Source organism: Mustela lutreola, chromosome X (assembly GCF_030435805.1).
Source record: "Mustela lutreola isolate mMusLut2 chromosome X, mMusLut2.pri, whole genome shotgun sequence".
Classification (NCBI taxonomy): Eukaryota; Metazoa; Chordata; class Mammalia; order Carnivora; family Mustelidae; genus Mustela; species Mustela lutreola.
This window is the reverse complement of record NC_081308.1, coordinates 130082640-130107320: the sequence shown is the minus strand read 5'-3', so window position 1 is coordinate 130107320 and position 24681 is coordinate 130082640. Positions and strand designations below refer to the sequence as shown.

The window sequence follows — 24681 nt, the reverse complement described above, 5'->3', positions numbered from 1 at the left end:
CTGGTTATGGATCTGTTCAGGTTTTCTATTTCTTCCTGGTTCAGTTTTTGTAGTTTATATGTCTCTAGAAATGCATCCACTTCTTCCAGATTGTCATTTTTTTTGTGTGTGTAGAGTTGCTCATAGTATGTTCTTATAATTGTTTGTATTTCTTTGCTGTTAGTTGTGATCTCTCCTCTTTCATTCATGATTTTATTTATTTTGGTCCTTTCTCTTTTCTTTTTGATAAGTCTGGCCAGGGGTTTATCAATCTTATTAATTCTTTCAAAGAACCAGCTCCTAGTTTCATTGATTTGTTCTATTTTTTTTTGTTTGTTTGTTTCAATTTCATTGATTTCTGCTCTGATCTTTATGATTTCTCTTCTCCTGCTGGGTTTAGGGTTTCTTTCTTGTTCTTTTTCTAGCTCCTTTAGATGTAGGGTTACGTTGTGAACTTGAGACCTTTCTTGTTTCTTGAGAAAGGCTTGTACCACTATATATTTTCCTCTCAGGACTGCCTTTGTTGTGTCCCACAGATTTTGAACCGTTGTGTTTTCATTATCATTTGTTTCCATGAACTTTTTCAATTCTTCTTTAATTTCCTGGTTGACCCATTCATTCTTTAGAAGGATGCAGTTTAGTCCCCATGTATTTGGGTTCTTTCCAAATTTCCTCTTGTGGTTGAGTTCTAGCTTCAGAGCATTGTGGTCTGAAAATATGCAGGGAATGATCCCAATCTTTTGATACCGGATGAGACCTGATTTAGGACCGAGGATGTGATCTATTCTGGAGAATGTTCCATGTGCGCTAGAGAAGAATGTGCATTCTGTTGCTTTGGGATGAAATGTTCTGAATATATCTGTGATGTCCATCTGGTCCAGTGTGTCAATTAAGGCCTTTATTTCTCTGTTGATCTTTTGCTTGGATGATCTGTCCATTTCAGTCAGGGGAGTGTTAAAGTTCCCTACTAGTATTGTATTATTGTTGATGTGTTTCTTTGATTTTGGTATTAATTGTATTAATTGGTTTATATAGTTGGCTGCTCCCACGTTAGGGGCATAGATATTTAAAATTGTTAGATCTTCTTGTTGGACAGATCCTTTGAGTATGATATAGTGTCCTTCCTCATCTCTTATTATAGTCTTTGGCTTAAAATCTAATTGACCTGATATAAGAATTGCCACCCCTGTTTTCTTCTGATGTCCACCAACATGGTAAATTGTTTTCCATCCCCTCACTTTAAATCTGGAGGTGTCTTCGGGTCTGAAATGAGTTTCTTGTAGGCAAGATATAGATGGGTTTGGGTTTTTTTATCCATTCTGATACCCTGTATCTTTTGATTGTGGCATTTAGTCCATTAACATTCAGGATAACTATCGAAAGATATGAATTTAGTGCCATTGTATTGCCTGTAAGGTGACTGTTACTGTATATTTTCCCTGTTCCTTTCTTATCTACTACTTTTAGGCTCTCTCTTTGCTTAGAGGACCTCTTTCAATATTTCCTATAGAGCTGGTTTTGTGTTTGCAAATTCTTTCAGTTTTTGTTTGTCCTGGAAGCTTTTAATTTCTCCTTCTATTTTCAATGATAGCCTAGCTGGATATAGTATTCTTGGCTGCATGTTTTTCTCGTTTAGTGCTCTGAATATATCATGCCAGCTCCTTCTGGCCTGCCAGGTCTCTGTGGATAAGTCCACTGCCAATCTCATATTTTTACCATTGTATGTTACAGACTTCTTTTCCTGGGCTGCTTTCAGTATTTTCTCTTTGTCATTAAGACTTGTAAATTTTACTATTAGGTAATGGGGTGTGGACCTATTCTTGTTGATTTTGAGGGGTGGTTCTCTGCACCTCCTGGATTTTGATGCTTGTTCCCATTGCCATTTAGGGAAATTCTCTCCAATAATTCTCTCCAATATACCTTCTGCTCCCCTCTCTCTTTCTTCTTCTTCTGGAATCCCCATTAGTCTAATGTTGTTTCATCTTATGGTGTCACTTATCTCTCGAATTCTCCCCTCATGGTCCGGTAGCTGTTTGTCCCTCTTTTGCTCAGCTTCTTTATTCTTTGTCATTTGGTCATCTATATCATTAATTCTTTCTTCTACCTCATTTATCCTAGCAGTGAGAGCCTCCGTTTTTTATTGCACCTCATTAATAGCTTTTTTTATTTCAACTTGGTTAGATTTTAGTTCTTTTATTTCTCCAGAAAGGGCTTTTATATCTCCAGAGAGGGTTTCTCTAATATCTTCCATGCCTTTTTCAAGACTGGCTAGAACCTTGAGAATCGTCATTCTGAACTCTAGATCTGACATATTACCAATGTCTGTATTGATTAGGTCCCCAGCTTTTGGTACTGCCTTTTATTCTTTTTTTTTTGTGTGTGTGTGTGGTGAATTTTTCCGCCTTGTCATTTTTTCCAGATAAGAGTATATGAAGGAGCGAGTAAAATACTATAAGGGTGGCAGCAACCCCAGGAAAATATGCTTTAACCAAATCAGAAGAGACCCCAACTCATGGCGGGGAGAAAGGGGATAAAAGAGGTTTTGGAAAAAAAAATTAAAAAAGAAAATGAATAAAGAAAAAATATAAAAAAGAAAAAAACATATATATTAGATAAATTAGTTTAAAATGTTAAAAAAAGAAAAGGGTAAAAGTTAAAAAAAATTAGCAGAAGAAGAAAAAGAAAAAAAAATTAAAACAAAACAAATTAAATTAACTTCAAGACTAAAGACTCATGGGGCGAAAGCCATGATTTCCATGATTTGCTTTCTTCTCCTCTGGAATTCTGCTGTTCTCCTTGGTATTGAACCTGCACTCCTTGGTAGGTGAACTTGGTCCTGGCTGGATTTCTTATTGATCTTCTGGGGGAGGGGCCTGTTGTAGTGATTCTCAAGTGTCTTTGCCCCAGGCAGAATTGTACTGCCCTTCCCAGGCTTCTGGCTGTGTAATCAGCTCGGGTTTGCTTTCAGGAGCTTTTGTTCCCTGAACACTTTCCATAGAGCTCTGGAGGATGGGAATGAAAATGGCGGCCTCCCAGTCTCTGGCCCAGAGGAGCTGAGAGCTCGGGGCCCCACTCCTCAGTCCACCCTCAGAGAATAGCACCCAATTACTCCTGTCTCCCTGGCCTCTGGCCACGCTCTGAGCTCACCAAGGCTGCGACCAGTTCAAGGTAACCCTGAGCTGAGAGCTCACTCCTTGGCTCTGTCTCTGTAGCCAGCTTCCCCATTCTAATACCTGCAAGCTCTGTGACACTCAGACACCTCCGATCCTTCTGTGACCCTGCGGACCTGGGGCCACGCTGACCCCACATGGATTTCACCCCGTTTTAGCCTCTGGAGTGATATCCCTCAGTGGAACAGACTTTTAAAAGTCCCAATTTTGTGCTCTGTTGCTCCGCTGCTTGCCGGGAGCTGGCCCCTCTCCCCAGGGTCTAACTTCCCATCGCTTTGGCTTCACTTCTCCACCAATCCTACCTTTCAGAAAATGGTTGATTTTCTGTTTCTAGAATTGCTGTTCTTCTTCTCTTCGATCTCCCGTTGGATTTGTAGGTGTTTGCAATCTTTATATAAGGTATCTAGCTGATCTCCTGCTACCTGATGTAACCTCAGCCTGCTACTTCTCCACTATCTTGACTCCTCCCTGCACTGATAAACCTTTAGCTAGATTCACCAAGCCAGAATAGAAGAAGAATTAAAATTACTAAAATTGTAAAGGAAGGAACATTACTACTGACTTTATGGAAATAAATAAGATTATACAGGAATACTATAAGCAATTGTATGCCAACAAATTAGACAGCCTAGATGAAATGGAAAATTTTCTAGAAATACAAAAATTACTGAAACTAACTAAAAGAATAAATAGAAATTTTTATTGGACCTATAACAAAGCAATTAATTGGTATTGTAATAACTCTCCAACCCCCCAAAACAGGCCTAGATGGCCTCAAAATTTATCTAAACCAAATATTTAAAGAAGAGTTATTAATAAGTCTTCATAAAGTGTTGCAAAATACAGAAGAGGAGGTAACATTTCTTAGCTCATTCAATCAGGTCATTATTACTCTGATTAAAAAAAAAAACACAAAGATCACAAGAAAACCACTGACAAATATTTATTATGAGCATGGACAGAAAATTCTTCAACAAAATACTAGCAAACTGAATCAAGCAACTTATAGTTTTTCTCTAAAATCTTCTTTTGTGTCACCTATCTTAATTTATTAGATTCTGTATTCTCATTGTTACATACTTCTTCAATTTCATCTCTTATTTCTCTCCACTTTACATTGGTTTGCCAGTTCCCAGAACAACGCAGATCTTTCCCACTTAGAAACCTTTACACTTACTGTTTTTTTGTTTTTGTTTTTGTTTTTGGCTTGAAATATTCTTCTCTGACTCTTTCTCACTTTTTAAGTTTCAGGTTAAAAGCCGTCCCTCAAAGAGTTCTTCTCTAATCGCTATACCTAATGAAACCTCTCCCTGCCTCTTGTCTTATTTGTCTAATACAATGCCTTAATATATGTTGACTGAATGAATTATTCAATCAAATAAGCAAGCAGTCTCTGAAAATATGAGTTCAAAAGGAATGATTTTTCATTGGTGCTATTGTGACAGGATTGTTTTTTATTTCCCATTTTACTGGGACCTAATACATACCAAGGCTCAGGTAATAGGAGACAATGAAATGCTTGTGCCATCATAGCCTATCCAATATATGTTGAGGGGGCCATTCTGGGAATGTAGTAATTCTAATCCTCTCATAGATATCCTTTTCTGCAGCATCCAACCCCAACACAGACACTCTTTCCCTGCTTTTCCATGACAGTAGAATGATTGGAACTGCAAAGAAGAAAGGCGTGGGAGGAAAGAGGAGATGTTAAAGGAGCCCAAGGGGCATGGAAGAAGGAAAAAAAAGAGAAAGCTTGAAGGAAAAGAGGGAGAAGAGTTCTGTTCACCTATAGTGAATGAACTTTATCATTATCCTTGACTTTCAAAAGCTACACTGTTAGAGTCATGTAGAATCCTTCCATAAATGTCCTCCTTTCCTTTCCTACTTTCATGAAAAGCAACCAGTTATAATCTGTTCTACCTCAGAAATCTTTTCTCAGTCTTACTCGATTCAGCCCACTATTACCATATGTTATTCTGTAAGGGTCACTCATACCAAACATTGTGATGGCCTTGTAAGTGATGTCTTAGCTTTAGTTTCACTATTTCCAGCCAGTCATCCATTATGTAGCTAGGGCAATCCTTTGAAAGCATACATTTTGCTATATCATCTTTCTACTTCAGGCACAACAACAACGTATAGCCTATGGACTAAAACTCTCTTTTCTTAAGTGTGGGCAATTAGGGCAATATTACCTCAGCCTTTCTCTAGCCTGTAAGTCCAGGGATACTATGAATTCCCTTAATACTGATGCTCTTGTATGCCTTTTGCCTTTGCAGTGTTGTTCTTTTGCTAGGAATGGTCTCTTTTCATCTTTTAAAGGTAGTCTCATTTCTAAGCACTATCTACTTTATGAAATCTTCCCTAATACTCCACTCTGAGCAGAAGCCACCACCTACCCTAACACCACCATGAGTTCCTTTGATTTTTGTTTACTCTTACAAAGTTAAGCTGTGAACAGCCAAGTAGCTTTCAGTTTATTTTCTTTTTTCTTTCTTTTTTTTATTAATTTTTTTATTTTTTGTAAACATATATTTTTATCCCCAGGGGTACAGGTCTGTGAATCACCAGGTTTACACACTTCACAGCACTCACCGAAGCACACAACCTATTTTCTTGAATTTATTTCTTCATCTTCCTTCTCTTCCTTTTTCAGTTCATATCTTTCCTGCTTTGACCTTCATCATAAAAGAGGACATTTCCCCCCCATAAATCCCTCTGCTCCCATACATTATTTTCAAAGAAATGAAACGATTACTTTTTACTTAAAACAAGTTACAGCTCTGGGTCCAATGAAGTTTTAAAGTATGCATAGTGCATGTTTTATTGTCACGTTTGTACTAGGACATGCTAGCATTTTTAGGGTTAATATTCAAGATTGTCTGCCCAAAGTATTTGACTTAAGTTAAGAGACACACCAAGAAATTCCTTCTCTTTCTTATGGGTAGAAAATATTTTCCATCTCCTACTCTTTCCCTGAAAGTCCTCACATTGTTAAACTTTTGAGTATATTGGAGAGAACACTGAATTGTCCTTTAAACATAGGGATTTATAACACCCTGAATGGCAAAGATAAGAATACGTATACAGGTGATTTTCTGTTTAGGAGTAGTAGAACCCCAAGCATATGTACTTAAGATGGGAGACACTGGGGAAAATAAGAGAACAGTGTCTTGTGAACATCTTTACTTAATAATCTTAGAGCAATTTTTTAATAAGGAAGTGAGAAGAGTCCTGAGGAGAGGATTTCCCTTCCTGGTGATAATAGTTTAAAGATCTACAGTTCTAATTACTCTGCCATCAGAAAGGATGAATACTTACTATTTACATTGACTTGGGTGCAACTGAAGGGTATAATGCTGAGCAAAGTAAGTCAACCAGAGAAAGACAATTATCAGAATGTTTCACTCATATGTGGAACATAAGAAATAGTGCAGAGGACCACAAAGGAAGGAAGGGAAAACTGAAGGTGATGGGCATTAAGGAGGGCATGTGATGTGATGAACACTGGGTGTTATATGCAACTGATGAATTATTGAACACTATGTGTGAAACTACTGATGTACTATATGTTGGCTACTTGAATCTAAAAAAAAAAAACATCTACAATTCTGGTTGGTACCCTAGGAGAAGATGTCTAGACCAGAAGTTGCAATTTGGTGGTTTGCAAATGTAATTTGTTTGATCCATATAGTGTTTATAACTTTTAAAATTATTTGTGAAGATTTAGAATTTGAGAAATGTGACATAAAACCCCAGATTTGATTATTATTTTATGATCAGAAGATATGACAACATTGGTCTCAAATTCTCACATGGCCAATCCAGGTGAGTAGTGGTTGCCCTTGTAAATGGACACATGTTTGCCCATTATCCCAAATTTCCATCACTTTCTACCCTCCCCCTGAAAAAGGGTCCAATGTCAGTTTCCATTAATCAACTCACTTGCACCTTTGTTTTACATGTAGTAGAATTAAGAGCTCCTAATAGAATTAAAAGGAAAGTGACATAGTTCTTGTCATCAAAACTTGAGGGGGAAAAAAAAAGGCTGAAAGGACTGGTTTCAAAACAGGGGAGTTTACATTTCCTTACAGAAATGAAGACTATTTCTACATCTTTACCATGCATATAAAGAAACCCTTGTTGAAGAAATAAAACTTCAGGTATTACCATTATGCAATTTGTTATAAAGCATTATAATTGATATATAAAAAAGATGTACAATAAAAGTCTTAATTAGCTTTAAAGAACAGACTGAAATTTCAACATGTTTTGTGTTTAAATGCATATACTAAGTGTTGCTGTTGGGAAATGAAATTATATCTTAAGCAACAAACCTTCCCAGCTATCAAAATATTTTATAGATACCAAATTTATTTTTAAAAAGGTATATTGCAGAATAAATTATATGTTGAACTACAAGTTTTTTAAAATTATTTTATTTATTTATTTGACAGAAAGAGAGAGAACACAAGCAGAAGGGAGTGGGAGAGGGAGAAGTAGGCTCTCCACTGAGCAGGGAGCCTGATGCGGGGTTCAATCCCAGGATCCTGGGATCATGACTTGAGCTGAAGGCAGACACTTAACTGAGCCACCCAGGTGCCTCAAACTACAAGTATTTTCATCTGTGTTGAATAAATGACTGAGGTCATATATAGGACATACGTGGCAAGCTGGATTTCTTGTGGCATTTTCTTTTATAGCTTATGAGAGTACAGATATAAAAAATACTATAGAGTTATATACATTTTTTCATGATTTCAGTGAGAATTTTGATGTGAATGAAGAAATTTTTGGCTGTTGCCCATTATAAGAAATTCAGAAAATGGTTTATTTGGGTATATTGAAAAGAGTCCTAAGAAGTATAATATTTGCAGACCATAATTAGTACATATGAGTGTTAATGTCAGACGTAATGAAATCTATATCCAATGTTGCAAAGTTTTGTAAAGACACAGAATTTATGTTTGTTCACTGGTAGATTCACTAGGAATTATTTGCTTTGTGGTAAAAGACTTGAATAGAGCATATTATAGAGACAGCAGCTGCCACCATGAGCTGGAGACTTCCTATTAGGTTGAATAACAGCTCAAAAGTTGGGTGAAATGAGTGAATAGTATAGTTCAGCTTCTCTTTATGAACCTAGGTGCCTGCATTAGGGCAAGGTGTTTACCCCAACAAAAAACCCACTGTACAAAGAGTAAGTCCATGTCTGGAAAGAAAGCAATTCTCTTCCTTTAAGATACTAACTTAAACTAAATAACATCATTCCTTATTCTCTCACCATTTCTCTTACCCTCACCCTTATTAAAACTAATCCATACTTAAATTCTGTATTCAACATGGGAATTCCAAATATAAGATCTGACATTAATACCCTGGTGCAGAGTAAAGGAGGCAGGTTTCTGGGTTTTTTGTTTGTTTGTTTTTAAGATTTTATTTCTTTATTTTACAGAGATCACAAGCAGGCAGAGAGGCAGGCAGGGTAGAAGGGAAGCAGGCTCCCTGCTGAGCAGAGAGCCCGATGCGGGGCTTGATCCCAAGATCCTGAGACCATGACCCGAGCCGAAGGCAAAGGCTTTAACCAACTGAACCACTCAGGCGCCCCTGGTTTCTGTTTTGCAAATCAAAGTGGAAATAATTTTTAAAAGAAAATTGCAATTATTGCTATTTTTAATTTGAGCTTTTTATGTTTTTAATTTAAAATATCTCTACAGTGATTTTTACCTTATCTCATATGCTCATTCCATAGTAATTAAAATTGTATTACATTTTTGACAGGTTTTTTTTTTTTTTTTTACAACTAGCCTGATTTACTTATTTCTGATACCACTCCTATAGACATTTGAATTTGTGACATCTGCATTAGATAATAATTTTGCTATTCCTCCCCTTACGTCTATTGTCTACCCTCCAAGAGAAGGAAAAGTCTAACAATATATCATCAGTCAGAAAGACTGTCATTGAAAGAAAAAACCACTTTAGGTTCACTCCTGTGTACCCAGCATAAACTGTAGAAGTTATTCAATGAGTGTTTACTAGATGGATGGATAAATGTACTTCAGTTGAAGACAGAACACATACCCAGAACTCTTTCGGGAGGGAAGCTGTATTTCAGTCTCATGCAAGTTCAGTATTAAGGATAATTACTTTCTTTCCCCTTCAACTTCTTCTTGGCCCTTTTCTGCTTTAGATGCCTATACAACAGCTGAAGTGGTTTATTCTTGGACTCTTGGGAAGAACAAATCTGTGGAAGTAGCACAGGATGGCTCCCGCCTGAATCAGTATGACCTGCTGGGCCATGTTGTTGGGACAGAGATAATCCGGTCTAGTACAGGTATTTATTTATTTTATTTAATAAGCATTTTTATAACCTGAACCATATACCAGTCTTATACCTGTGCTTATAAAAACATGTAACCCCCAAAGTAGTCTTGTGATATAGGTACTATTATCAAAAGGAAATTGAGACATAGAAATGTTCAGTAATTTGTCCCATGTTACATAATATAATATCAGAAACAAGATCTGAACTCAGGCAGATTGGATCCCAAGCCAATGTTTTTAACTATGATCCCCTGTTGTCTAAGTGGGTTAGAAGGTCAAAGACATTAGGGCTGAACTGTGGTAGAAGAGAAGGCAGAGGGAAGCCATAATGATTGGAGAACTGAACTTTGATCCTAAAGGTTTCTTGAAGACATTTGCTCAACTCTTCCAATGCTGAAGTGACAAATTAATAAGCCAGGAGGGTCCAGGTACACAGCCAGGAGGTCCAAGGTTGAGCCATGGAATTATTTTTTAAGTGAGTCACCCATCTCAAAAACAAGTCTGTCTGGCAAAACTTTCCAGGTCCTCTCAATAGCTAAGTATTAGATTAATAAATGGAACCTAGAGACTTTTTTTGTAGGCTAGAGTCCTGTTTAGAGACTGACCAGTTACAGGGGCCTAAGGAAGGAGGGACCCTGAATCTGAACTAACCCTAGAGTATTTGGCAAAATGAAGTATATCTTTTGGGTCCACATAGCTTACAAGACTTTTTTTGGTGTTAAGGGTAGGAACTTTCGGCACTTGTCTTGGCGAAAGATCTGAATCTACAATTATAAATGGATTATGGTATTCTTGCTCTTTTATTTCATTATCCAGACACTCTTTCCACTTCATGTGGTGTTATAGTATATCATCTTATCTGTGCCCTGTTTTCCCTCCATCTCAGGGTGGAAAATTTCAGGGACAACAGTATTTTGAGATTTAGAATTTGGTATGGGGAAAGACTATTACAAAGAAAGGCAATACTGAAGTGTCAATGTAAAAACATGATCTATCAGAGAAGCTATAAGCGGTTCAGAGTAAGAAGTGAAAGGTAGAGAGAGTGTGGGGCCATGGGAATGTGGGCTGCTTTCCTCTGAGAGGATTCTGGGGTTTGGCCCATGGAGTTGGTACTGCGTGGACCAGGCTGAGCAGCTGGGCAGATACTAATGTATATAGCTGGCCCAGGTCCAAGAGTTTTCCCCCTCCAGCAGGTGTGAGTTAGCTGCTGGAGCCAAATGCCCAGTTTTGCAGAATGTACATGTGGGTTCTGGAGGCGGGTGTGCCCAGGCCACTTGGACCTCATAACTTCACTCCAAAGAGCACTCCATGTCTGCACAGTGAGCTACTGTGCTCCTGGGGCTCAGATTCTGGCTATGCCTCCTATCCTCTGGAAGCACTGGAATTGTGGTCTGGGGCCAGTTGCCCAACCTCCCTAACTTGGTTTGCTCACAGTGAATGTACACCATGGTATAAGTGTTGCTTACAGTTGCAGACCTATTGCTAGATTTGCATGCCCTGACGCCTGGACTGAGCACAGGCCTTGTTAGGGTGCTTGAAACCCACTTCCTGAGTGCACCAAAATGTATAATAATCAGTTAACGGTGGGATTAAAGAATATTTCCATACTCTGCTCTCCTGTGTATTCTACTTTTCCTATAATGAATGTGCATTGCCTGTGTGATAAAGACTAAACAAACAGTGGTTTAAGCAAGTGACATGGGAGCTGGGACCGCTTGGATAGCCAATGATGGATCTCAAAAGCTGATGCCACGTGAGCAGTGCTGAGGAAGGACTGGGAAGTGAGGAGAGTCACGGATGCAGCGGGGAGTTCTCTCCCTCCCTCAGGGTAGACATCTTGCATAGGGGCGGTGTGCCCTGGGCCTATAGGGACCCTCTGTGCTGCTCTGAGCCGAGCCTTGTCACCTGCAGGCACACACATGACCTCCTTTAGGACGTTGGGTCCTCTTTGCCCATAGCTCACATGGGGGAGAACAGGCATGCATTTCAGGTATGTAATCACAGAAAGGAGGTCCTAGCCCCAGCTGCAAAGGCAGCACAGTGCAGATGCACCCAGTAGCAGGACAAAGGCTTCTGCCCCCAAATGTTAAGGGCTACCATAGGACAAATGGAACGTAGTATGCACATGTGGGTACTGAAGGACTGCTCCCTCCCCCTGTTTGGGGAGAGCAGAATTACTGTCCAGGTGGGGAAGACTACCCCCCACATATACACACCAAGTCCAGCTGAGGTGCCCTTGGTCCTACCCTTTCATGCCTTAACTGATTATTATACATTTTGGTGCATAATCTTTAAGAAGGTTCCTATGTATTTTTTTACATAAATACCATTGATACTATTTTTAATTTAATTTTATATTATAAGCACATTTTATTATCAACAAATATATAAAATCCAAATAAAATGTATATACAAGTTAGCAATATTTTTATTTAGTTATACTGGACATTTTATTAGTTTTGGGTATATAATATAATGATTCAATATTCTTATATATAGCAAAATTATTATCTATCTCAGTAATTCTGGTTACCATCTGTCAACATATATAGTTGTTTTTTTCTTGAGAAATTTCAGAGCTCTTTTCAGCAGCTTTCAAATACGCAGTAAGGTATTATTAACTATAGTCACCAGGCTGTACAGTACATACCTAAGACTTACTTATTTTATAATGGAAGTTTGTATCTTTTGACCACCTTCACCCGTTTCACCCACTGCCCCTCCTATGCTCTCAGCAACCACCAATCTGCTCTGTGTAACTATGAACTTGGTTTGTTTGCTTGTTTGTTTTTTGCATTTTTAAAAAAAACTCCATGTATAAATGAGATTAAAACAATATTGGTGTTTCTCTGACTTATTTCACTTAGCATAATACCCTCAAGCTCCATCCATGTTGTTGTAAATGACAAGATTTCCTTCTTTTGATGGCTGAATAATATTCCACTGCCACTGCATATATGTGTATGTATATTTATATACATGTATATATGTGTATGTAATAGATATATACATTCATAGCACATTTTCTTTATCCATTCATCCATCAATGGAAACTTAAGTTGTTTCCACATCATCCTGACTATTGTAAAAATGCTTAACATTGGAGTGCAAATATCTTTGAGTTAGTGTTTTCATTTTCTTTGGATAAATACTCAGAAGTGGCATTGCTGGATCATAGGGTATTTCTATTTTTAATTTTTTGAGGAAACTCCACACTATTTTCCACAGTAGTTGCACCAATTTATATCCCACCAACCAAAGTGCACAAATGTTCCCTTTGCTCCACATCCTTGCAAGTACTTGTTGCTTTTTGTTAGTTATAAATAGTAATATTTAAACAATTATAATAGACATAATTATAATAAACATTAATTATTACTTGTTTTAGTTACTTTAAATTTTAAAAGAAAATTAAAAAGCACTCCTTCAAGGCCACAGAATTCTTGGTAACAATATGAGAGGTTTTGTTGTCACTGGGAAGTATGGCATTTCATTGTGAAACTCAATAAAATAATACCTTCATTTTAATGGCCTCATATATGTGGATCATAGTCCATTTAACCAATTATTTAGTAGTATTTTCTATGTTTTAATGCTATAAACAACACTGTGAAGACCTTCTTTTTCTATATCTTATTTTGTCCCTGTGTAATCATCTGCCTAGGATAGATAGAATACTAAGAATTTTATCTCAGAAAGTAGATACATTTCTAAAAATTTTAATACATATTGACAAATTGCCATTTTAAAACGTTAAAAAATTCATGGTCCCATTATCTGTGTATTAGCATGTCAGTTTCCCTTCACTATTGGCAATGCAGATGTTGTGGGCTGAATTATGTCCCCTCAAAAGATACATTGAAATCCTGACTCACTGTACACCAGTAAGTGACCTTATTTGAAAATAGGGCCATTGTAGATATAATTAGATTATATCTCAAATTAGTTTTGAACACATGATATAATGTACATTAGTAAAGAGGTGATTTTTATTGTATTAAATTCACTCACACAATTCAATACTATGCAGATGTAAGAAAGAATGAGGAAGTTCTTGATGTATCATTTCAAGGGAATATCTGCAGGCTATAGGGTTGAGTGAAAAAAACAAGGCACAGAACACTGAACAGTAAGGTATATATACTGGTATAGAGATAGTATTTCTAGAAGGATACACAAGAGGCTGTTAATTGTTTTTGTTGTTTTTCTTTAAATAATACTATAGAAATTACAACTTTAAAAAAGATTTTATTTTCTTTTATTTATTTAAAGATTATTTATTTATTTATTTGTTTGACATACAGAGATCACAAATAGGCAGAGAGGCAGGCAGAGAGAGAGGAAGGGAAGCAGGCTCCTGCTGGGCAGAAAGCCCAACACGGGGCTTGATCCCAGGACCTGGGATCATGACCCAGGCAGACGGCAGAGGCTTTAACACACTGAGCCACCCAAGCACCCCAGATTTTATTTATTTTGAGAGATAGAGAGAGAACATGAACAGGGGGAAGGGCCAAGTGAGAAAATCTCAAGCCGGATCTACGCTGAGCACAAAGTCCACACGGGGCTCTATTCCATGACCCTGAGATCATGACCTAAGCCAAATCCAACTGACTGAACCACCCAAACACCCCAAGAGGTTGTTAATTGGAGAAATGAGATGGGTGGTTTGGGGGCATCTATGGGAGGGAGACTTTTTGCTATAAACCCTTTGATACCCTTTGATTTAGAAACCATATTAATATTATTAATATAATATAATAATATATAATGTAATATTATTATCATATGTATGTATATTGTTTCATGTGATTATAAATTATGGACATTCTTTGCTGAATTCTAAATATGCTATTCTCTCTGGGGTCCAGAATATTAACAGAATGCTGGACCAGAGAAATATCACAATCCATAGATGCTCTGTTTTATATGAGTGGCTTTCTCTCTGAATGCTCTCAGTTCTTAGTATGAAGTACAGGCATACCTCGGAGATGCTGCCACTTCAGTTTCAGACCAGCAAAATAAGCAAATATTGCAATAAAGTGAGCCAAGTGAATTTTTGGTTTCCCAGTGTATATAAAAGTTTTATTTATACTATACTGTAGTTTATTAAATGTACAATAGCATTATGTTGAAAAATTTATATACCTTAATTTAAAAATACCTTATTCCCAAATAGTGCTAACCATCTCCTACGTTTTCATGATCAGTGATCATATAACCAAATTATAATCAGTGACCTCAGATTACCATAATAAATATGATAATAATAGAAACAGTTTGAAATATTGTAAGATTTACCAAAATGTAACACAGAAACATGAAATGAGCAAATGTTTTTGGAAAACTGTCAATATAGACTTGTTTGACATAGGCTGCCACAAACATTCAATTTACGAAAGACCCAGTACTGAGGTATTTACCCAAAAGAAACAAAATTAATTAGAAAAGACATGTGTACCTCTATCTTCATTGCAACATTATTTACAGTAGTCAAGATATGGAAGCAAACTAAGTGTCCACAGGTAGAAAAATGGATTAAAAAGGTGTGCCATATATATGTGCATGTATATATATATACATGTGTGTATATATGTGTGTGTGTGTTTACACACACAAATACATCTATACACAATGGAATATTACTCAGCCATAAAAAATAGTGAAATCTTGCCATTTGAGACAACATGAATGGTGCTAGAGGGTATTATGCTAAGTGAAATAAGTTGGACAGAGAAAGGCAATTATCATATGTGGAATCTAAAAACAAAAGAAATGAACAAACAGAAAACAGAAAAAGACTCAAATATAGAGGGCTGATGTTTTGGGGAGGGAATGGGTAAAATAGATGAAGGGGATTAAGAGTTACAAAATTCCAGTTATAAAATAAATGCATCATGAGGATGAAAGGTAAAAAATAGGGAATATAGTTCATAATATTGTAATAGCTTCATATATTGATGGATGGTAACTACACTTATCATGATGAGCCCTGAGTAGTAAATAGTATTGTCAAGTCACTCTGAGGTATACTTGAGTCTAATACAACATTGTATGCTAACTATATTCAATAAAATCAATAAATAATCAAATAAATAAAATGAGGTATGCCTGTAATTCTAAGCAAAAAAATCCTCCTCTTTGCTCCAAATTCAAATATGTGTTAAATAAATGAATAAAAGTCTTCAAAAATCTGTGTTTAGCTGCTCACACCATTCCCTATTTTAGCTCCAATTCCATTTTCTCTCATTTGGGAAATTATTGCATTAATTTTCTAAATAGAGGATTTGAATGCATGATCTTATTTTTCCATTCCCAGAAATGTGATTTAGAAGAATAAAGAAGGCAAGATAAAAGTTCAAGGAAGAGAGAAAGAGAATTGAAAAAAAACAAACATGAATTTAAGAAAGTCTATCTACTCACTTAATATAATGAGTTAATTTGCCAAGCTATTTAAAAAATCTTCTTGTGTCTTTCACAACCTTTGATATTAGCTAAATTGTGAATGTGATTTCCACTGTATTCTCAAATATGTCGCATTTAACACAAATGGAATTTAATAGGCTGGAGTGCAAAGTCAAGGGAAAATTCCCAAACCACTTAAAGGGTCATCTTTCATAATAAGACACACAAAGAGAGGCCACAAGGAGAAGGGGAATATAATGATCCACTTTATAAAAATATATTCAGTTATGTAAAGCATTTGCTGAACTGTTCTGTATTTCTAATCCATAGATAGAAACTAATTTGTGAATACATATGCATTATATGTTTTATATTGTACCCTTGGATATTTTACACACAACACAGATGGTACTTAATAAGCTTAATAATAAGCTGAGACACAGGGTGGAAATATAATGGGGAATTTGGAAAAAAAAATCTTCCAATCTGATCAAAGCTTTGACTCTTTGGCAGAGAAGAGGATGTAAAGAGATACAAAATACCAGAGTTACATTTAAGAGAACCTAGTCAGTTAATTAACACAATGAATTAATTTGTTAAGTTTTGTAAACATTCACTTGTGGTTTTCACCTACAGAAAGTATCTAGGGTACGAATACATGTGAATGCCCAAAGGTGAATTTCCATTATCTCTTTGACTATTTCACATTGGACCCAGACTGTCTGCGATACAAGAGCAGAAATGGGAAATCTTCATAACCGAACAAAAGTCTTCAGTTCTCACTAAGGAAAATTCTTTTTGCCTCTTTGCTTTCCCTGGCACCCCAGCTTTATTGAGATATAATTTTAAAAATCGTGTACATTTAAGATGTACAATGTGATAATATATGTATATTTTGTGAAATGATTGCCATAATCCATCACCTTCTTAATTTTGTTGTTGTTCTTATTCTGGTGATGAGATCACTTAAGAATTTACTCTCTTAGCAAATTTCAAGTGTACAATACAATGTTTTTTTTTTTTTAAGATTTTATTTATTTATTTATTTGACAGATGGAAATCAGAAGTAGGCAGAAAGGCAGGCAGAGAGAGAAGAGAAAGCAGGCTCCCCACTGAGCAGAGAGCCTGATGTGGGGCTTGATCCCAGAATTCTGGGATCATGACCTAAGCCGAAGGCAGAGGCTTTAACCCACTGAGCCACCCAGGCACCCCTACAATACAGTATTATTAACTTTAGTCATCATGCTGTACATTAGATCCCTAGAATTTATTCATCTTAGAACTGGAAGTTTGTTCCCTTTGGTCAACACCTCCCTATTTCCCCTACCCCTCAGCCCCTGGAAAACACCATTCTCCTTTGTTTCTATAAGTACAACTTGTTTTAGAGTCTACATGTAAATGATACCACACAGTATTTGTCTTTGGCTTATTTCAATTAGCCTAATATCTTCTATGCTCATCTGTGTTGTCAAAAATGCCAAGTTTTTTCATTTTTTACTGCTGAGATAATACTCCACTGTGTGTATGTGTGTGTAACTATATATCACATTTAATTCATTCACTCATTCATTAATTGATGGACAATTCGGCTGTTTCCATGTCTTGGCTATTGTGAATAATGCTGCAATGAATATAGGGGTACAGATATCTCTTCTAGGTACTGATTTTGTTTCTTTTGGACATATACTCAGAAGTAGAATTGTTGGATCATATGGTATTTCTATTTTTAATTTTTTAAGACACCTCCATTCTCGTTTCCATAGTGGCTATGCCAATTTATAACCTACCAATAGCACACAAAAGTTTCCCTTTCCTATACATCCTTTCTACCACTTGTTATATCTTGTCTTATTGATGGTAACCATTCTTTTAGGTGTGAGGTGATATCTCATTGCAGTTTTGATTTGCATTTCCCTGATGATTAGTAACATTGAGCACATTTTCATGTACCTGTTCGCCATTTGTATATCTTCAGAATAATTCCATTCAGATCCTTTGCCCATTTTTAATTGGATTGTTTTTGGTTTTTTGCTGTTGAGTTGTAAGAGTTCTTTATATATTTTAGAGTATAATCTGTATCAATCATGGTTTGCAAACATTTCTTACAATTCTGCACCTTGTCATTTCTTCTTGTTAATTGGCCCCTTTGCTATAAACGTTTTGTTTTGTTTTGTTTTGTTTAGTTTGATGCAGTCACATTTGTTTATTTTAGCTTTTGTTGCCTGTGTTTTTGGTATTAGGTCTTACATTAAGTATTTAATTCATTTTGAGTTCATTTGCAAGATGGGGTCAAATTTCATTCTTTTGCACGTGGATATCCAATTTTCCCACCACCACTTATTGAAAAAACTATTCTTTCTCCATTCTGTATTCTTAGCATCCTTGTCTAATGTTAGTTGCCTTAAATACATGAGTTTATTTCTGAGTACTTTATTTTGTTCCATTGATCTATGCGTCTGTTTTTATGCCAATACCATGCTGTTTTAATTACTATACCTTTGTAATATAATTTGAATCAGGAAGTGTGATATCTCTATCTTTGTTTATCTTTCTTAAAACTGCTTTGGATTTCAGAGTCTTTCGTACTTCAGTATGCATTCTTGGGGTGCTTTCCCTATTTCTGTGAAAAATGCTATTGGAATTTTGATAGGGTATTGCATTGACTGTATATCCTTTTGAGTAATATGGACATTTTTGCATTATCAACTCTTCTAATTTATGAACACAGGATATCTTTTATTTTTGTCTTCTTCAATTTATTTCATCAGTGTCTTTTAGTTTTCAGTATACAGATATTTCATCTCCTTAGTTATATCGTTTCCTAAGTATTTTATTTTTTATACTATTATAAATAGAATTGTTTTCTTAATTTCTTTTTCAGGTAGTTTGTTTTTAGTATATAGAAACACTACTGGGGTAGCCTGGATAGTTCAATCAGTTAAGTGTCTGCATTTGGCTCAGATCATGATCCTGGATTCCTGGGATAGAACCCCTTGTTGGGCTCCCTGCTCAATGAAGAGTCTGCTTCTCTCTTTCCCTCTGCACCTCTCTCTGCTTGTGCTCTCTCTCTCTTTCGTTTGTTCACTCTCTGTCTCTCAAATAAATAAATGAAATCTTTAAAAAATAAAAAATAAATTAAAAAATAAACACTACTAATTTTTATGTATCCTGTAATTTTACTGAATTTGTTGATTCGTTGTAACAGGGTTTTGTCTTGTTTTTTTGTTTTTGGTTTTTGGTTTTTGGTTTTTTTTGTGAGGTCTTTAGGATTTTATATATAAAATTATGTTTTCTGCAAATAGAGACAATTTTACTTCTTCCCTTCCAATTCTTTTTTTAATTTATTTTTTATTTTCAGCATAATAGTATTCATTATTTTTGCACCATACCCAGTGCTCCATACAGTCCGTGCCCTCTAAAATACCCACCACCTGGTACCCCAACCTCCCACCCCCTGCCCCTTCAAAACCCTCAGATTGTTTTTCAGAGTCCATAGTCTCTCATGGTTCACCTCCCCTTCCAATTTACCCAAACTCCCTTCTCTCTATCTCCCCATGTCCTCCATGCTATTTGTTGTGCTCCACAAATAAGTGAAACCATATGATAATTGACTCTCTCTGTTGACTTATTTCACTCAGCATAATCTCTTCCACTCCCGTCCATGTTGCTACAAAAGTTGGGTATTCATCCTTTCTGATGGAGGCATAATACTCCATAGTGTATATGGACTACATCTATCCATTCGTCCACTGAAGGTCATCTTGGTTCTTTCCAGTTTGGCGACCGTGCCACTGCTGCTATAAACATTGGGGTACAGATGGCCCTTCTTTTCACTACATCTGTATCTTTGGGGTAAATACCCAGGAGTGAAATTGCAAGGTCATAGGGAAGTTCTATTTTTAATTTCTTGAGGAATCTCCACACTGTTCTCCAAAGTGGCTGTACCAACTTGCATTCCCACCAACAGTGGGAGAGGGTTCCCCTTTCTCCACATCTTCTCCAACACATGTTGTTTCCTGTCTTGCTAATTTTGGCCATTCTAACTGGTGTAAGGTGATATCTCAATGTGGTTTTAATTTGAATCTCCCTGATGGCTAGTGATGATGAACATTTTTTTCATGTGTCTGATAGCCATTTGTATGTCTTCATTGAAGAAGTGTCTGTTCATATCTTCTGCCCATTTTTTATATGATTGTCTATTTTGTGTGTGTTGAGTTTAAGGAGTTCTTTATAGATCCTGGATATGAGCCTTTTGTCTGTACTGTCATTTGCAAATATCTTCTCCCATTCCGTGGGTTGCCTCTTTGTTTTCTACACTGTTTCCTTTGCTGTGCAGAAGCTTTTGATTTTGATGAAGTCCCAGAAGTTCATTTTCACTTTTGTTTCCTTTGCCTTTGGAGACATATCTTGAAAGAAGTTGCTGTGGCTGATATCGAAGAGATTACTGCCTATGTTCTCCTCTAGGGTTCTGATGGATTCCTGTCTCACATTGAGGTCTTTTATCCATCAATTCTGATGCCTTTTATTTATTTTTCTTATCTTATCAATCCAGCAAGGACTTTCATTATTATGTTGAAAAGGAGTGGTGAGTGTGGATACTTATGTCTTCTTCCTGATTTTAGAGGAAAAGCTTTCAACCCACCATTGAGTACAATGTTGGTTGTAAGTTTGTCATATATGGACTTCTTTTATGTTGAGGTATATTTCTTCTATACCCAGTTTGTTAAGAGTTTCTATCATGAATGAATGTTGTATTTTGTTAAATGTTTTTTTCGGCATCTATTGAAGTGATCATTTGATTTTTTTTTCTTTCATTCTATTAATATGATATATCTCATTTTTGAACTGGGAATGTTGAACCATTCTTGCATCCCAGGGATAAATCCCACTTGATCATGGTATTTGATTCTTTTAAAGAGCTGTTGAATTTGACTTGTCAGTATTTGTTGAGAATTTCTGTGCCTGTATTCTTCAGGGATATTGGCCTGTACAGCTTGCCTTTGAACAAAGAAGTCTGAACTACCTGATTCTACTTATATGTGGATTTTTTCAATAAATATATTGGAAAAGTGTTTGGAGATTTGTAACAATTTGAGGAAACTCACTGATGAACCACATAGTCTAGAAATATTTTTTAAAAATTAGGATAAGTTTGACATGTCATTAATGCATAAAATATATGCAGATACTGGTCTATTTTATTATTCACTACCATAAAATATATACAAATCTATTATAAAAAGTTAAAATTTATCAAAAGTTATGCACATATACCCAGATAGTCCATGGCACCATTCACAGTTGAGAAATATATAAACAAATGTAAAGATGCAGTATTAAATCATAACTGAATAAAATTAACCCCAGTTTATACTACACTACTTTAAGAATTTTATAGCCACCTCCTGTTGCTTTTGTAGTGAGATCAAGTGTTGTGAATATCCACTTAAAACACTATGTGATGCTAATCATCTCCCTGTGAGCAGTTCATCTCTCCACTAAATTGTGTAGCACAGCAAAAGGTAATCTCTCATGGTTCTTGCATATTTTTCATCATGTTAGGTGTAATACCATGAAACTTGAATAACAATATGGAAACCATACAAAGTGCTACTAGTGATTCTTGGATTGTCCCCAAGAGGCAGAGAAAAGCCATGATATTACAAAAAAATTTAATTGCTTGATATGTACTATAGATTGAGATCTACAGCTAAAGTCTCCCACCATTTCAAGGTAAATAAGTCCAGCATAAGGACCATTATTAAAAAAAAGAAAAGGAAATTCATGAAGTTATCACTACAAGCACATCTGCAGGTACAAAAACCTTGTGCTTTTTGTGAAATATCTTTTTCTCATTGAAAATGCAACTTTTATGTAGGTACACAAGTGCTATAAGAAAGGCATATCTGTAGATTCTAATTCAATAAAAGTCATTATATGACAATTTAAAGTAAAAGGAAGGTGAAGGATCCAAAGTTGGGGAACTTAATGCCAGCAAAGGATGGTTTGATAATTTTAGAAAGAGTTTTGGTTTTAAAAATCTCAAAATAATAGGAAAAACAGCTTTTGCCAATGATGAGGCAACAGATGAGTTCCAAAACACCATTAAAAAATCATTAAGGAGTGCAATTGCTGGGTCATAGGGCAGTTCTATTTTCAACATTTTGAGGAACCTCTATGCTGTTTTCCAGAGTGGCTGCACAAGCTTGCATTACTGGGTATTTATCCTAAAGATACAAATGTAGTGATCCAAAGGGGCACATGCGCCCAAATGTTTATAGCAGCAATGTCCACAATAGCCAAACTATGGAAAGAACCTAGATGTCCATCAACAGATGAATGGATCAAGAAGATGTGGTATATATACACAATGGAATACTATGCAGCCATCAAAAGAAATGAAATCTTGCCATTTGCGACAACATGGATGGAACTAGAGCGTATCATGCTTAGCGAAATAAGTCAAGCAGAGAAAGACAACTATCATATGATCTCCCTGATATGAGGAAGTGGTGATGCAACATGGGGGCTTAAGTGGGTAGGAGAAGAATCAATGAAACAAGATGGGATTGGGAGGGAGACAAACCATAAGTGACTCTTAATCTTACAAAACAAACTGAGGGTTGCTGGGGGGAGGGGTCTGGGAGAAGGGGGAGTGAGGTTATGGACATTGGGGAGGGTATGTGCTTTGGTGAGTGCTGTGAAGTGTGTAAACCTGGCAATTCACAGACCTTTACCCCTGGGGATAAAAATACATGTTTATAAAAAAATAAAAAAATTAATAAAAAAATAATTAAGGAAAAAAGATATTTGTCTGAATATGTTTCTAATGCAATGAAAATGCCCTATACTGGGAAAAAATGCCACAAGACTTGTACTAGTAAGGAATAAAAGTGAATACCAGGACTTAAGGAAGGGAGAGACAGACTAATTCTACTGTTTTGTGTAAATTTAGTCAGGTTTATGATCAGGATTGCCCTTATATATAAAGCTGTTAACCCTCCAATCTTGAAGGGAAAGGATAAACACCAGCTGCCAGTTCTTTTGCTGTACAACAAGAAGTCCCAGACAATGCAAACACTTTTTCTGGATTGATTCCATCACTGCTTTGTCCCTGAAGTCAGGAAGTACTTTGTCAGTAAAGAACTGCCTTTTAAAGTTCTTTTGATATTGGGTAATACACCTGATAGCCCAGAAACCCATAAGTTCAACACCAGCAGCACTGAAGTGGTCTACTTGCTCCTAAACACAGCAACACTAATTCAGCCTCTGCATCAGGAGGTCACAAGGACCTTTTTTTTCCATTTTTTCTTTTTTTATTTATTTTTATTTATTTTCAGCATAACAGTATTTATTATTTTATATATTATTTTATTTCTATTTATATATTTCTATTTATATAATATATAAATATATTATGTATATTAAATATATATTTATATTATTTATATTTATATTATTTATTATTTTATATATTATTGCTCCATGCAATCCGTGCCCTCTATAATACCCACCACCTGGTACCCAACCTCCCATCCCCTTACCACTTCAAACCCCTCAGATTGTTTTTCAGAGTCCATAGTCTCACAAGGACCTTTAGGTTTCATTATACATGGTACTCTATGTAAAATATCATCAACCCTATGTAGGAAAACCCCAATATAGAGAACATGAAAATCTGGAAGAATTATAACACTGAAGATGCCATCATTGTTACAGAACAAGCCATGAAATCCATCAAGTCTGAAACAATAAATTCCTGTTGGAGAAAACTGTGTCCAAATGTTGCTCATGACTTAACATGATTTATGTAGAATCAAAGAAATAAAGAGATTTTGATATGGAAAAAAAAGTGGGAATGGAGGGGTTTCAAGACATCGATCTTGGAGAATTCAAGAGCTAATAGACACCACATCAGAGGAATTAACAGAAAACAACTTGTTGGAGATGAGTGCTTCTGAACCAGGGCCAGACAATGAGGAAGAAGATGGAGAAGTAGTGACAGAAAACAAGTTGACATTATACAATATGGAAGAAGGATTCCAATTATTTAAGACTGCTTTTGACATTTTTTATCACATGGACCCTTCTATGGTATGGGCACTGAAACTAAAGCAAATGATGGAAGAAGGATGAGTACCATATAGAAACCATATAGTTTTAGAGAAATGAGTAAACAAGTCAGACAGAAATTACAATGTATTTCTGTAAAATTATGCTGAGTGTGCCTGCCTGTCCTACCTCCCCTTCTATCTCCTCCACTACCTCTATCTCTGCCACCCCTGAGATAGCAAAACCAATTCCTCCTCCTCCTCTTCCACCTACTCTACCAGAAGTCAAGGACGATGAAGACCTTTATGATGATTCAATTCCACTTAATGAATAGCAAATAATCATCATGGCATACAGTTAATAAACTTGCTATCTACTTCATGTTTGTGTCCTTATGTGACTATCTAATAACTGTACAGCAATAATTGTATGAGACATTTTTGTGTCATCATCATCATCTAAATATTCATTATGAAGAACATAATGTGTAAGACTTGTATGGAAGTGGATAGCTGATCCTTACATAGGCATAAAGTCAGTGATATTTAATATAAAATGAATAATGTATTATTTTTCTGTTTTATAACTTTGCTTTCAAAGAATTATATTACCATACAGTAATTTTCTCTTCTAATTGGAGGCAATGCATATCAGCCTATCATCAAAGGCAAGTGTTTTTTTTTTTTAAGTAACAATGTTTCCAATACCATATTATGAATATGACTATAATATTGTATGCCATAAAAATTTT

General features: G+C 36.0%; 1 protein-coding gene across 2 annotated transcripts in view; it reads left to right on the top strand.

The window, feature by feature from the left end:
- The window catches only part of GABRA3 (gamma-aminobutyric acid type A receptor subunit alpha3), a 388210-nt gene that overhangs the window by 309023 nt on the left and 54506 nt on the right, over window positions 1–24681 (top strand). For both annotated transcript variants that reach the window (XM_059158037.1, XM_059158036.1), the window contains exon 7: window positions 9343–9486. In XM_059158037.1, coding sequence (XP_059014020.1) covers window positions 9343–9486 — 144 coding nt within the window. The remainder of the gene's footprint in view (window positions 1–9342; window positions 9487–24681) is intronic.